The sequence below is a fragment of the Macrosteles quadrilineatus genome, unplaced genomic scaffold, assembly GCF_028750875.1.
Source record: "Macrosteles quadrilineatus isolate MER2022 unplaced genomic scaffold, UCM_ALF_1.0 Scaffold_5__1_contigs__length_97177068, whole genome shotgun sequence".
In the NCBI taxonomy this organism is placed as follows: Eukaryota; Metazoa; Arthropoda; class Insecta; order Hemiptera; family Cicadellidae; genus Macrosteles; species Macrosteles quadrilineatus.
In genome coordinates this window covers 72257480-72272657 of record NW_026542598.1, presented here as the reverse complement: position 1 = coordinate 72272657, position 15178 = coordinate 72257480, and the positions used below count along the sequence as shown (strand labels likewise).

Genomic DNA, 15178 nt, shown 5'->3' with positions numbered 1-15178 from the left:
TACAGTGTTTGAAAGAATAATTATTTACTTTTATGCTTTATAGTAACTGTAAAAAGTATAATAACTGAAAAATATAATGTGTAACTTAACGCAAGTGCAAACTGCCTTTGCGGCACTCGAGAAACTTTCAGGGTGTCCACATTCTGGAAAGTCAGGGATAGTCATGGAAAAAAAATTTGGTCATTGAAAGTCAGGGAAATAGGCATGAAGTCATGGAAAGTCAAGGAAATTTCCAATTATGGTTGGATTTGAGAGGACCATTCAATGCTGTAGTTGGCCGCAACCCCGACTGTTGTACCATTTTTCAGGATTTTTCACAAATGTTCGACAATTCAATTTATTACAGTTGTATTATTTTATGAGTTTTCGGTTTGTTTTAGTTCATTGTTGTACCTATTGTACTCCATTGTTATCTGTTATTACATATTTCAGTATTTTCTGCAAAATAACATGTCCAGGCAGTATTATTTGTGTGTGTATGTTATATTATAATTTGCGTGTAAAGTTCGTGAGTCATGGAAATCAATGGTAAATGGTCATGGGTAGTCATGGAAAGTCATGGAAATTAATGACAATTTTTTTGTGGACACCCTGAACTTTCCACACTGGCCTACCAAAAACATTCGCGCGTACGTAAAAATTTCTCTCGTGTGCAGTAAAGTGCCACTTCGCCCATTAGTTACACAAATAACGATTTTCTTGAAGTTTTAATATATTATAACTAGCTGGCCCGACAGACATCGTCCTTTCCTTATGTGGTTTTATGTTAAATGCTTGTTAATTTTAAGAAGAGCTCATTCGCATCGCTCAATCAAGTCTTGATTGAAGTTCATTCACTCACGTTTACGTTGGAGCTCGTTCGCTGCACTCACTCGCCTCCAGGTTCAAGTTCTTTTGCTGCACTCACTCGTACATTTTAGTTGAAGATTAACACATGTTATTGTATCCCACAGTTTGATGAGAACATTTTCCTCCAATGCTAATGTAAAGGCATTTTTTTTATTTTTTAAATCTAATTATTGTACTGGTACTAAATAAGGTTTGGATGGATAATAAATGTCCTTACATAAAAACCTTTCACTGGCATTAAGGTCCAATTCGGTGCACTCGTTCTCGAGTTATGGAATACCATAAAAAAGGGATTATTAATTTTTATTTATATAGATTCTGTAGACTATATTATGTAGTACATATACAATGGACATCACTGTTTTTGAGTTCACCAAGGACTTTCAACAAGGAGTTTAAAAAATAATTCATTACCGGTATCAGAAATATTTCTTGCACACACATTCAAAATTGGATCATGTGTTGTCAATTTAGCTAGATATATCTTCTTTTGGAGGATCTAATCTCATCTAATCTATCAATGCCCAGAGATTGCTACTGTTCTTTGATGGGTTTTTTTCTGTAAAGGAAAACAATATTTAGATGTGCTGATGTTAGTCTCTGGGGCTAAGTGGGTCAGTGGTTGACATTCTAGTTGCCACCCTCCCCCACCCCTCCTGTCATTAGGGTAAAGTTGCGTTAAAACATGAAGGGCACTCGGGTAACTCGCTGTTCAGAATCACCTTGTTTTAGGCAATGTGTTTATAACATTAAAACTATAAATGGCAATGAACAAATAAAAAAAAGTAAAAAATGGTTTTAAAGGTAGACACGATAAATGTTTATTAACTCTGCAATACATAAATGAAAACAGTTCCAAATATTAACATCTAAAGAATAAATAAGTTAAGTTACATAATATATAGGTAAACTAAACAGACAGAAAACACCTTTTTAATAAATACATCATAGGGAAGGAAACATGTATTAAACTGTTCTTTAGATGCCATAAGAGATGTTTTACAATTCAGAGATGTTTTTTTTGTACGTTGATGTTAATTTGGTTAAAATCTTTTGTAAGTAGGCCTAGTTTGATGGATACCATATACATTTTTAAAAAAGGGAAGGTAAATTTGTAACTTTTCCCAACGCTGTACACATTATCCGCAAGGTCACTTATTATATAGATCAAACATAACGGTTGAGATAACGTTAGTGCAACTACTTAACCAAGATTGAGATTACGTGTTCAAAAGTTCTAATGAGAACAGATTCCTCGTTTAACAATCGGTTGGTCCGAGTCCGCTGTTCCCACAGAGGCATTCCACTGTTCCAGCGTTCCACGTTCCCACGTCGCCGCCCACGCCGGGGCAACAACACATAGATTGCGACAATTAATTAATACACGTAATAAAATCATCTACCTGAAGGTTATATGGTAGATTCCTTCTTGCACTGATCGTGTATTGAGGTGTTGTTTTCCTGAAGGTTTATGAATGATAGTAAGGGTCAATAAGGTTAATGATAGGCTAGTTAAGGGTCGGACTATAGCGCGGTACTAAAACTATGAATGGGAAATATTGCAGTTGGTCCTCAAAAGAATGATACTGTAGTATGATTCCTTTAACGGTGGTATCGGGAATCGTCGGCTCTCAATACTTTGTCACTGTTAGAGAATCTATGACCATCGCGACGAAATCGTGATTATTTCGTATTATGTACTGCGTCACAATCACCCGCGATCACAACGATATAGTGAATTTCCGACCGTGCAAAATTTGTAGACGGGTTTGCTTAAATACCCTGAGAAACCCGTACAGGAAAAATCTAAAATCATATTCTAAAGGATTCCCCGAATTATCAGGTCTTTCTCAAGCATTTACATAGCCTGTCAACGTCATGGAAATATGCAAATACGAAAATCGTGAATAAACAGTAAATTTAATTTCCGAGTTTGAGTCGATAGTCAAACTTATCGCTGACCGTGTGTTAAAAACAGTTATATAGCATGTCATTTCACCTAAGTTATTATTTAAGTTTAAATCCCTTTAAATCTATTGATAGTTTTTAGAAAACACAAGTACTGTTTGAGCTTTTTACAACTAACTTAATATTTCTACTGCAAACGTAAAATTACGAATAGAAACGTCCCAATCGAAATAAATACTGAAGAATACGAGCGATTATTTTCTTTTAATTGTGGGCCTTCCTATGTTTACACTACAAATAATGAGATAATTTACAGTTCACGGACGTATAATAATATATCAAAGAAACCCGAACTCACGTTTCGACGAAGCGCCACCAGGCTTCCTCTTTAGCGTGAATCATCCTGCTTCGAGCTAGAAGCTCTCACTTTTATTTTTGTTCGTAGATTAATTTCTAAGAATGCTCTTAAATTTTGTGTTTCCCAATTCCATTTTCATTGTGAATTACTACATTAACTCAAGTTTTTGATAAAGTTGTGCTAAATTATTGTTGTTCTAAGATTATAAAAGGCATTTCTCATCACTGATAAGTGTTACTGGAATTCGACGACATTTAGATATATGACAAGTTCGTGAGCATTCCGACTGAGCCGGAAAACAATTGGTTATTCCTTGTTGTATTTATTTAATTTATTACTAATGACTTGTTATTTGTTGTTAAATGTTGTTATTTGTATTCCATGTTGAATAAATTGATACTTTGGTATTAGGAAAATATTCTAATAAACGGAGTAGATGAAAATATTTAGGGTTTAAATTGTGTGCAATTACATTATCGAAATGTTATGCTACTACCCAGATTTGTCCAACTTGTAGAGGTGGCCGGTAGTTTCAATGTAACTCAACCTTTTAAGCCGAGCAGGATGTCGTAGCGGGGTTGACATACGGCAGTCTACAGTCCACCTTCCTTCAGGTGGTGTCTCCGGGTAAAATTTCACAGTCAGGTGGAGTACTTGGGCTCAATCTGATCTTAATATTCGTCTGCTGATCACGTTACGTTTAATCCGGATCAGATTGGACCTGGCTAAGGAGGAAATCCGGGAGACTACATAACTGAAACAAGAAAAGTATTTTACAGAAAATATTCGCAGTTATTTCTTTAGTTTCTTTAAACTGATGTGAAAGCGATTTTGTATGAAATTTAAGACTTACATAGTTTTGAGCATAAATACATTATTGTATACAACCATACATAATAGACCACCTTAAGGTTGAATTGGTTCCTTAGTCTATGATGTAGCTTAACCTAAATCCGAACAGATTTAATATTTCAAACTGCGCTTTGTGGAGTTTAGGAATCAACACGAGTAAGGCCAGGCAAGAACATAATCAAAATCCTCGATAACAAGTCTCTCTTGATGTATATAAAATAAGACTGATTGTAAACAAGGTTGGCTTCATATACTGTATAGATGTTTGCATGTTGTGATGTGTGCATGTGTGTGTTTATATGTTGTGTACATGTTATTAGGGGCTAAGAGTATTTTAAAGTGACGCTTGTTATCAAGAGTGGTTTTCAAAGGTCTTATCGAGGTCCCACTGACTGTATGATTAAGAAATAAAAAATGGTATTGGGTACTTCAATTTTGAAACCTTATACTGTATGTGAACAAAAGTGAAGAAATGTTGCCGAATTGGCGTCTATTGCTCTTAATTGGTTCAAACTATTAGTCTGGTAGACTATTAAATTTTTTTTAAATATAAATTGAACAGTTTCGGATCGAAGTTCGAGTAGCTACGTATGTGCAAGATTACGACTGACAATGTTTATTTACACAATAAAGTAAATAATAACGTTCAGTATTGTCAGTACCGGAGTAGTGTGATAGAAATTCCAAATACTCAACTATGGTTTCATCGCTATACACTCGTACCCGGACACCCTGCTAATAGACTATATTGGTGACCATAGCAGTCTGCGGTTTGGAGAGATTCGGTTGGATACGGTGTCCAGATAACGTAACAAGGTCGTTATGGACCTTGGACCGGCCAGGGTGTATTGTGTTTAGCATGACGTAACACACTACACAGACTACACAGCGTTAGATCGATACTGTCTGCTGTACTTGGGAAATGCGATGTAAACCTAGGAGAGTTGCTAAGTAGTTAATAATGTGTTAGATACACAAGGTCGTTATGGACCTTGGACCGGCCAGGGTGTATTGTGTTTAGCATGACGTAACACACTACACAGACTACACAGCGTTAGATCGATACTGTCTGCTGTACTTGGGAAATGCGATATAAACCTAGGGGAGTTGCTAAGTAGTCAATGAACATGTGTAAGATACACAAGGTCGTTATGGACCTTGGACCGGCCAGGGTGTATTGTGTTTAGCATGACGTAACTCACTACACAGCGTTAGCCTACATAGTTAGATCGATAACAGTCTGCTGTACTTGGGAAATGCGATATAAACCTAGGGAGTTGCTAAGTAGTTAATGAACATGTGTAAGATACACAAGGTCGTTATGGACCTTGGACCGGCCAGGGTGTATTGTGTTTAGCATGACGTAACACACTACACAGCGTTATAGCGTTAGATCGATACTGTCTGCTGTACTTGGGAAATGCGATGTAAACCTAGGGGAGTGCAGTTAATGAACATGTGTAAGATACACAAGGTCGTTATGGACCTTGGACCGGCCAGGGTGTATTGTGTTTAGCATGACGTAACTCACTACACAGCGTTACTGCGTTAGATCGATACTGTCTGCTGTACTTGGGAAATGCGATATAAACCTAGGGGAGTTGCTAAGTAGTTAATAAAGATGTGTTGAGATACACACGGTTTAGTAGAAATACTTGTAAGAATTGGCGTTAAGTTTTATTTAAAATTCGTTCTCGAAGGTAGGAAAGGGTTACCCAATACAAGGATGATTGGGCTGGATCGGACCTTGGGTTAGAACCCTTAAGGGATGTTTCGGAAAACCTTGTGAACTCAATGCTGCGAAGTACATTTAATGTTTTCAACGGGTTGTCTCCTGTATTTAATTTGATTTACATTTTAGGATTTTTAACTATATTTCGGTAGAGAATCGGATACAACAACTGTTAACAATTGATAATATTTGAGAGAGTGCAAGGACGTTGAAATGCAAAAATACAGTTTAGTTAATATGTAATACGTTTCACGTGACAATTATTGAAGAATCCGAATGCGGACTTTCAAATGTCGTTTATAACCAATCACTTTTAGAGTAGTTCGTATATGTAGATGGGTACTGAATCGTGTACCATGAAATGAAGTAAAGTAACTTTTTTCTGCTGATACATGGTCTTTATTATAATGAACATAGTTTTTTATCTTTAGCGTATTAAATACCTTTAAGTTGACTATATAGGTGGTTAGATGAGTGGTTCAATTACTCAGTACTTGCCTAATAGGGAGTTCGCCATTTCGAAAAAAAGCTAGTAGCTTTTTGAACCATCGAGACTGAGCCCCAACTGTCCTCGATCATTGAGCTTTTTAACGGTTAACATAAAAACCTATTAAACTGCAACAAGCTTCACAAGGCATGTCACTCTTTCAAAATTCATTCATACTTCTTGTAAAAAATACGCACTTAATGCTTACCTATGCATTACAATTAAACGGCGGTGTCAAGACCACTTGAAAGATATGTTCCGTTTATCAGGAACAAAGCCCAAATATTGACTGATTAACTGTGTTCACTGATAAAGCTTGTTTGTCATTGATTCTAAATAAAATGTGTGAAATTTAAATGAATACATATTTATTGCCGTTTCCATTTTTTTTATGGAATGCTACCTTACCTAGCGCCGTAGGAATAGTGTAAAGTTGTTACCCTATGGTTTTCGTTATACTTGTTGAAATATACACTTCAGCAGTATACGCGCAACCAACTATGTAAATTAACTTCCAAAACCTTGTCCGAGGAATTTCTTACGTTTATTCACATTTAATGTGTTTGCTTTCCATACCGATTTATCTCGCTTTCTATCTTATTATTCCATTCGGACCAATCAGTGTTCGGATTTATTCTGTGTCAGTCAGCAGAGTAGAGACTTCACGACAGACGATTGTTGCGTTGCAACCAATGCCATTGTAATCTCGTTGTCGCTATCGTCACCATTCTCATCTACTTGTTTGCATCAATCATGATATGTTTTACAAGATTTGCGACGGTTTATATGCTTAAATTAGATTTGTACACATTCACATCAGAGTGAGTATTTAAGGTATAGTTCAAGCATTAGTGTTGAATGAGTGATATGATTTTGCTTTATTACTCATTACTCAAATGTGTCCGCAACCACAACTATTTATAGAAACTTAATGATCAAGGACAACTAGGTCCTCTTCCGATTCATCATTTCATTAAAAATCTTTCGACTTAATTAAGATCGAATCAGCTACCTTTGGTTACTAGGCGAGCATTATAGCTACTTGGACTTTTTAACCATCATTGGGACTTATTGTGTGGTGTTACATAAGTGTCTTGCGAATTCTCATTCAAGAGACATTTTGAATACAGTACTTCAAACTTGGAGCTTGAAAAGTGGCAAGACAACAAAACATTGGCACACTGAAGGGTAAAACCACAGACAATATAATATTCCATTGTCTGTGGTAAAACCTTCGATAAATAACCCACTGTTTACTTCATGGTGTTGCGTCCTTGAAGCGTTTGTTGTACAATTGCAGCCACACAAAGCAATTGCATACAAAAGGTCAACAATGCTTCTCTGTGTCTGGTATGGAACAACGGGAGAAGTGTAAAGAGGTTTGAGTCGCCTATACAAACCTACTGTTGGACCTTGGGGAAAATATGTTGGAGATGTTGGTTTCGGAGTTATGATATTCAAAGATGAATTGCCATTTTTTATAAACTTTTATATTTATGCAAAAAATTGTTAACAACAGGATAGTCAATGCTTTTCTGTGGCTGTGCAAAAGTATCTAATAACGCATGGACTGGAGACTGAACGGTAAAGGGAGAGAGCAGTGAAGAATCCAAGCCTGAGAGATCCAAATTTGAAATTTACTATTGTCTGTAATATTTGGAACACAGTGTAGCAACACAATTTTCTGCTTGAAACGTCGTTAGAGTCAATTCCGGCTTTTAGTATTTAATAATTTTCAAGCGTTTTACATTCACTTGTGGGGAGGAATTTTTTTCTGCGACCCCAGGAAAAATAATGGTTTGGCCACCGAAGAAAATTTTTACTATAATAGAATAAGTATCGGATTGAGTTTCAAGTCGCTTAGCCATATGTCGTATATATGGATTTCGTAGTTACGACATTCGCAGTTGCAATGCAATGTGAGAGTGAGAAGCTTGTGGGAATGATCAACGGAATGATAGACAGTATTGTACACACGTTTGGCGCCAGACTCCCGACAATAGAACACAAGACATGCGCGGTGTGTTGGGGAATAGGCGGCGTCATAATAACAGAGTGTCGTCCGTGATTTTGGGGAAATTTTGACGTTGTCTTGTATTTTATTATTATTTTGTACGGTGACCTTTTTGGAAAGTGTGCAAAAATTATGAAAACTGCGTGTGTTGATATCTTCGATTTATTCCTTGTTATTTCACTACAGTAACTTAATTACGGCCATGATTCATGTTTATGCTGACTACTGTTTTTCACTTGGTTTTATACCAAAAGAGTAAAGGGCACTCTGTAGAGTTTACCTTATAAATAGACATTTATTTTATGTATGCATACTACTCGACCTGACAAAAATAAGCTTCAGATTCTACGATAGCATGAAAAGTCTACTTTGCAGCTAAGGTAAAATCGCATCGCCTACTAAAATTCACACACAATGCAACTGATATTATATAGTTTTATATTACAGTGTCAATGTGCAACGTGTGCCGTTATGCCTATGCTACAGACATTGCATGACCAAGTACGATACGTTAGTCACGTTAATTCTCATGCTGTGTAGCTTTTCGTGTTACTTTCCATCAATTCCAGACTTACAGTCACATAACTTGAATAAATGGTTTTATATTCATTAATTACTTTTAGTTGGTAGTTATTTACTAATGAAAAGGGTTGAATTAGACCGTTTTTATGAACAAGTATACTTATGACAATTCACCATTTCCTCATATTTATCTTCCTCAATAATTAATCGGAGTCAATTGCACAGATTTCCTTAATATTTTGTGGGTGTGAAATATTCCCAGTTAGAACGTTTACTATATCTACACTTCACATGAAATCAACTTCTATTCCCATACAAAAAAGTTTTATCTGTATATTATAACACAGTTAACAATCTAATTATAATACGAAAACTTGTCCTTTGGCATTATAACCAGACAATAAAGCAAAAATCGTGAATACTACCCTAAAATAAGAGATAAACATTTCGTTTACATTAAATTAAATGTAAACGAGTGGTTATCATGGTCCTCGCATTCTAATCCGAAGGTCGCTGGTTTGATTCCATCGTAACAAGACATGGGTTTGGACAGTTTCTACACACACACAAAAAAAAAACATTAAAATTGCCAAAAGTGTACATAAATGTAAAACATATTTAACCAAATAGCGCACACGGAAGTCATCAACATGAAACACATTAAATCCGACTTATTTTGCGCTTAATGTAAAAGGGTTGAGCTTAACTATTTCCACATAGACTGGATGTCTACAACTCCCAAGTCAATGGTTCTACCTTGTATTCCATACGAAGTATATCATATCTCAGTTGACATCTGGGTACGATAGTTCGTGACACATATGCCACTGTTGCGTCCCATAGTTGATGGTTTACAACACGTCGAGACGCTCTTATCAGCAGTTGCAACACGTTATTGCTACTGATAAGACGAGGTTGATGTCCAGTTGCAGTATTGATAAGTCAGTCGATGTGGTGAGGGTGTACGGTGAACATGTACGTTGCAGCTTGGTTTTCGACTTGTGTGTTATAAAGTGGGTATTATTTTATAATGCAAGTTATATGTGATACGATAAAACCAGTGTTAGTCCTTCGGCGGTAGTTCGGGGTTAAGGTTATAGAGGTACAAGTCTACAGTTTTCATTGCAACTTAATTAGGAAATTTTCTTTTTCTCCCTAGTTTCACTCGTGTTAGTAATATTTTACATTTGGAAGTAAAAAATTTGTGAAAGAGAAAAAGACCAGTAGAGTAGTGATAAATAGGCCTACTGTATTCCGTCGTCGGTGATAGTAAAGTGTTCGATTCTTGAGGTAAAAGATTTTACTGTAGTATGAATTTCAACTTGGAAGTAGTGTTTTGAATTTCACTCTTGTTATCCGATGGATAATATTTTACAGTGCAATCAAAGTAGTTTCAAGTGGGAAATGCTCATCGACTCAATTTTTGTGCAACTCCTGAATAGCCAGGACAGTGAATTGTAATGGTTTTGTGGAGATTTTCTGAAATAGCGCTGTATAGGCAATTTAACACTTACTGCTTAGTTTGAACATGAGCAGATATAAATTTATAAATTAAACTGTTAAAATATGGTGGTGCTTCAGTAAAAAAGGAATCACAATTATACAAAAAATATTTACCATACAAAAATTTACGATACTAATAATTTTTTAGGGGACCCAGTCTGAAGAACAATATGAATCAGCATTCGGTTGCCTGAGTTCTAGATTTCGATTCTTGAAAATTACCTTAAGGGGAATATTGACAAAATTATAAATAGTATGTACGTTTTTTAAAAGGTTTAATTTATCCTATGAAAATGCTTCCATTCTTAGCTTTCTCCTTCTTGGGGTGTGTTATAAAATTAATGACGATACTCAAGGAATACATATTAAATTTTAACATGTTAAATAAAGTAAACATGCATGCAATATATTAATGTAAAAAGGTCCCCATTTCACTAGAAAAGCCGTATTAATAAAATACAAACTATTGTCACCCTATGTCAAAATGTTACACCAATCGAGTTTACATGACCTTAATAAGAGCCACTAAAATGCTAGTGGTGAACCACATTCAATTCAATAAATATTAAATTATTTCGTGAAAAGTACATTGCGCTAGCAACAAATTGTTAACGGTTGTTTGTGCCGGGAAGGGAAATAATAATGTATTGTTTATTCGTGAATTGCTTTACAAAATGTAACGTTGTATCGGTTTCTCATTTCACATTGGATAGTTTGCTATGATTTATTTGTATCATAACCCAGGTAAACGAGATATAAATTCAATTTTTCAATTGCTAGTTACAAGTTGGTATACTGTTTTTACAGTACCAAAACGATAACTTTAGGTATCTGGTTTCTTAATTGAATTACAATTTAAAAATTGGAGAGGTGTATTTTAAACCATCGGCTTTAGGAAGAAAAATGTGTGGTAAAAAACTATCTGAAAACATTTACTTTTTCATAATTGAAGTAAAATAAAAGTATTTTATACAGTACAACCTAAACGATAAAGCTATTTACTTTTAACGATTGTTATCGATAATTGAAGTAGGCCTACCACAGTACAAACGTTTGGTAAAAGTGTTTACAATAACGAATGTCATCGGAAACAATCCTTCAAGCCCTAATTGTGAATGATTAATCCACATCAATAGCTTTTACCCATATTAATCCGAACTGATAGCCTACGCCTACTCGGAATCACTTCCTGTTTGTCTCTACTACATCGAGTAGGATTTGTATTTAAGTAGTTTATAAATAATTTATCCCCGTGCACATCTATCATGGAAGTCCAAGGGGGAGATGTAACAAATTGTGGTCATTTATTTCATTGCATCGTGTTACCGAAATGTGTGTTTAGTAGAATGAAATATGGCGCCGAGTGTGCTTGTTTTAAACAGTGGTTTTATTTCATTGAATACCAAATATATGTGGTATATATTGAGAATAAATGCACACATATACATTTTGAAATTTAATTAATAATTTACTCCTCTAATTTATGAGTTGTTTTAAATTAAACAATTTGTTGCTTTGTGAGTTTGAAATCGTGTTTTGCATTTGGTTTATTATTGCATACAATACAACTATCTAGCTATAGTTGTGTCTTATGTTATAAACAATAGACAAATATTTGCCATGGATATTCATATTCATTTGATATGTGGACACCAACTTAACTTGAAAAACCATTAATCTTCACCGTTGCGCAGAAAGGCCTAGCTAGAAAGACAGTAGCCTACTTCAGAAGGGAGGGTGGTTTGGTTCCGAGCAATTTCTGTACCTAATCTTAACTTGTATCTCAGAACAAGTATTAATTGATTAAATACTACATACTTTAAATAATAATTTACATGCAATACATTTAGGTAATATGATCACAAACAATTCATGAACTATACTAACAAGTACAAAGTTTATTCTAAAGTTCAATGAATGCTGTTTGATTGCCATGCAATATATCGTCAGTCTCATTTGAACAGTTCGCTTGTTATGTATTGGGCTTCAATTAGAATACATTTAACTTTAGTAGACCGTCCGATCACGGCTGTCAAGTTAAATTACATAACGTCCCATTATGAATCACTGATAAGCTATAGTTCCTATAATACAGTAGTATTTTGAATTATTCATAGTAGGGCCACCGACCATGCACGTTTCACTGTACTATTACACAGTGTCCTATTTTATATGTATAACCAATCGATGAAGTTATGCCCACTGTGGCAGCCTTTTTGTTATTTTTGCAGTAAAAGACTTTTCCTAAATCTCAAAAATAGCTTATTCCCTATATGGGAAATTCGCTAAAAACAAAAGCAAAAAACATCTTGGACAAGAATTCTATTCTCTTAAATCATTGATTATTTCAGAAAAACTACATTCAATTGAACTCGAATCACAAATTACAACAACGGTATAGGAGACGTAATTAAATCCGAAACCCCTAAAAACAGTTTCAATGAGCACTTCATCCCTCAAAAACTCGAATAGTCTCTAGTAATTTCAAATTGTTTTTCTCATTTCCATTTTGGAAGGACGCCACAACAGCGACGACAAGATAATTGATACGCAACGTAGACAATGTTATGACACCGTACAGCTGAGCATGTAGGCTCGTGAGTGTGCGTGTATGTGTGAGTGTGTGGGTAGAGTAACGTAGGCCAACAGTGGGCTCAGCTTCAGCGACTGAGTCAGTGTGTCTCAGCGATAATAATGTATCCCGTGTGTTGTAAAAATCCCGGAATATCCCAAACTTTGCTTTTTGGAATCCCTTATTAACCCTTAAATTTATAGAAAACGCCCCTTTCACCATAAATATCACCGAAATCGTTTACGTATTCAGTTTATTTAAACAATTTTGCACGAATTTTCAGCTATACTTTTATTAAATTTTGGTTTTAAATTTCGAAAAGTATCCCATAATATCACAAAATATCCCGTTTCGGGGTAAAAATCCCTAAACTATAAAGACTGGGTTGTTAGTGTCTGTGATTGTTCTTCGCTGTAAGATGCGCGTCCATCGCGCTGTTCTGTGATTGGGACCATTGGGACTCGGACAGTGTGAATTGTGTGTTGTGTCGGTACAGTGTTAAAGTGATAGTGTTAAAGGATGCCCCGCACCTCACACTATGGCAAGCCGATCAACTTTTACTGGTGGAGGAATTTGGATCTGGACCAATTTGCCGGTGAGTGATTTGGTAAAATTATGTGTTGAGTCGTAGGGGATTTGCAGGAATAAGTCTTGTTCGAAATTTGTTCTATTGGTAGATAGTTTATTTTTTGAGATGGGTTTTGAACTAGGTCCAGGGTTATTGCGGTAACTGGCGTTTTTTAAGTTTAGAGTGTAACCTTTTAATGTGTATTACAAGATTTTCAATTCTTTTTGGCCTCATTTGATTATAGAGAAGGATTCAATTGGATAAAAATAGTTTAGCTATTCATACTTTTTATACTTTACTTTTAACTTTTAACTGAATTGGCGACCGTACTAATATTATTAGTATACATACAAATCCATCAATATTAGCTGATGTAACTATTGTAATAATTTATGAAATGTCAGACGGAATGGATACCCATTACTAATCATAGGTTGTTGGATTGACAGTGGGTGGAATTGCTTTTGAATTATTTGCATGACAAATAATCTATTTAATAAAAGCAATTAAACTAACGACGAAGTATTGATGGTTTTGTGTTATTTTGGTTGTAACCAAGTTATTTGTCGATTACAATATTTCTATTTGTGTAACTGGTTATTATACATAGGCCTAGCTATAGTGCAAGTATAGTGTTCTATTGCTTTACCACTTTGTAGCAAATATATTGGTACTTACGATAGCAATATCGTAAATATGATCTGTTATGTAAACGTATCTGATACCTATAAAAAACGACATATTTTGAAATTCATTGTTTTACATGGTTTTGTTTTGCACGGATAAATAGTCATAAATTCATTCTGGGATGAAATGATCTTTTAAACGGTTAGACCTAGTAATTGTTTAGCCTTAAGGCCCGTTTTGCCAGAAGCGTCTCGTGCGTCTGACGCTCAGCGTCTATCGCTCCGCGTCAATCGCTGCCCACTGCTTTGCATTGTTTTAGGTTAGTCTATTTTGCCAGAAGCGTCTATTGCTTCAGCCGCCAGCGTCTGACGCGGACCACTGCTCCTGGAGCAGACGGAGACGCAGTCGCTAGCGATTATTACTGGAATAAGCACGTGTTTAGGTGTTGACTTAACTTTTGTTTCCCTAAATAAGTTGTGTTTTCAAGTTGACATGTCACAAACAAAGTGGGGATTCAATAGTGAAGAAGATGAAAAACCGATTGAAGCCATTTCAGTACACGACTGTTAAGTCAATTGTTAATTGATTTTCAATTAACAATTTAAAATATCCCTCTTCAGGCCTCTTTAAAAACATAGTACGCACTTCTTCCTTAGGTTTGCACAACATTTCTAATATCTCATCATCGTCTAATTCCTCAGCTAACCAATACTTTACTATTTGCTTTTTACAGGTCATTTTCAGAAATACAGTACTCCTTTTGCCACCAAAGTAAACCACTTACTGATCAAATAATCGCAAGAAACAGACGCTTCTGGCAAAATAGGCCCGAGCGATAGACGCTGAGCGATTATCGCTCTAGCGATCATCGCTGAGCGTCGGACGCACCAGACGCTTCTGGCAAAACGGGCCTTTGCCGATGAGATGTGTTGTTTTAACTGGGCTGAGATAATGGCTCGGCATCGCGGTGGTCGACAACTGACGCAGTATTTTTAGTGCCGGCCTCCAGAAACATGCCGACGCTTGTGTATTTATAGTGTTGACCTTAACTATCATTTTGTGATCCGATCTTGTATAAATACATTGACATTTTGAAGAGTTTAACCCCTGAGGTAAAGAGTTAATACGTGGAGTCCTTTTGACGAAAGTGTAAAGTTTTCTTAAAGTTGGAAATAGTTGTTTAAAT

The 15178-nt window shown here is 35.7% G+C and overlaps 1 protein-coding gene across 3 annotated transcripts in view; it reads left to right on the top strand.

The window, feature by feature from the left end:
* Nucleotides 1-15178, top strand: part of LOC128993820 (tyrosine-protein kinase Abl) — a 79338-nt gene that overhangs the window by 3694 nt on the left and 60466 nt on the right. The window contains exon 1 of one of the 3 annotated variants that reach the window (XM_054417865.1): nucleotides 13289-13392. The exons of the other annotated variants lie outside the window; for them this stretch is intronic. Within the exon in view, the coding sequence (XP_054273840.1) occupies nucleotides 13317-13392 (76 nt within the window). The 5' untranslated portion in view covers nucleotides 13289-13316. Of the gene's footprint in view, nucleotides 1-13288; nucleotides 13393-15178 lie in introns of those variants that run through there. 3 annotated transcript variants of the gene reach the window in all.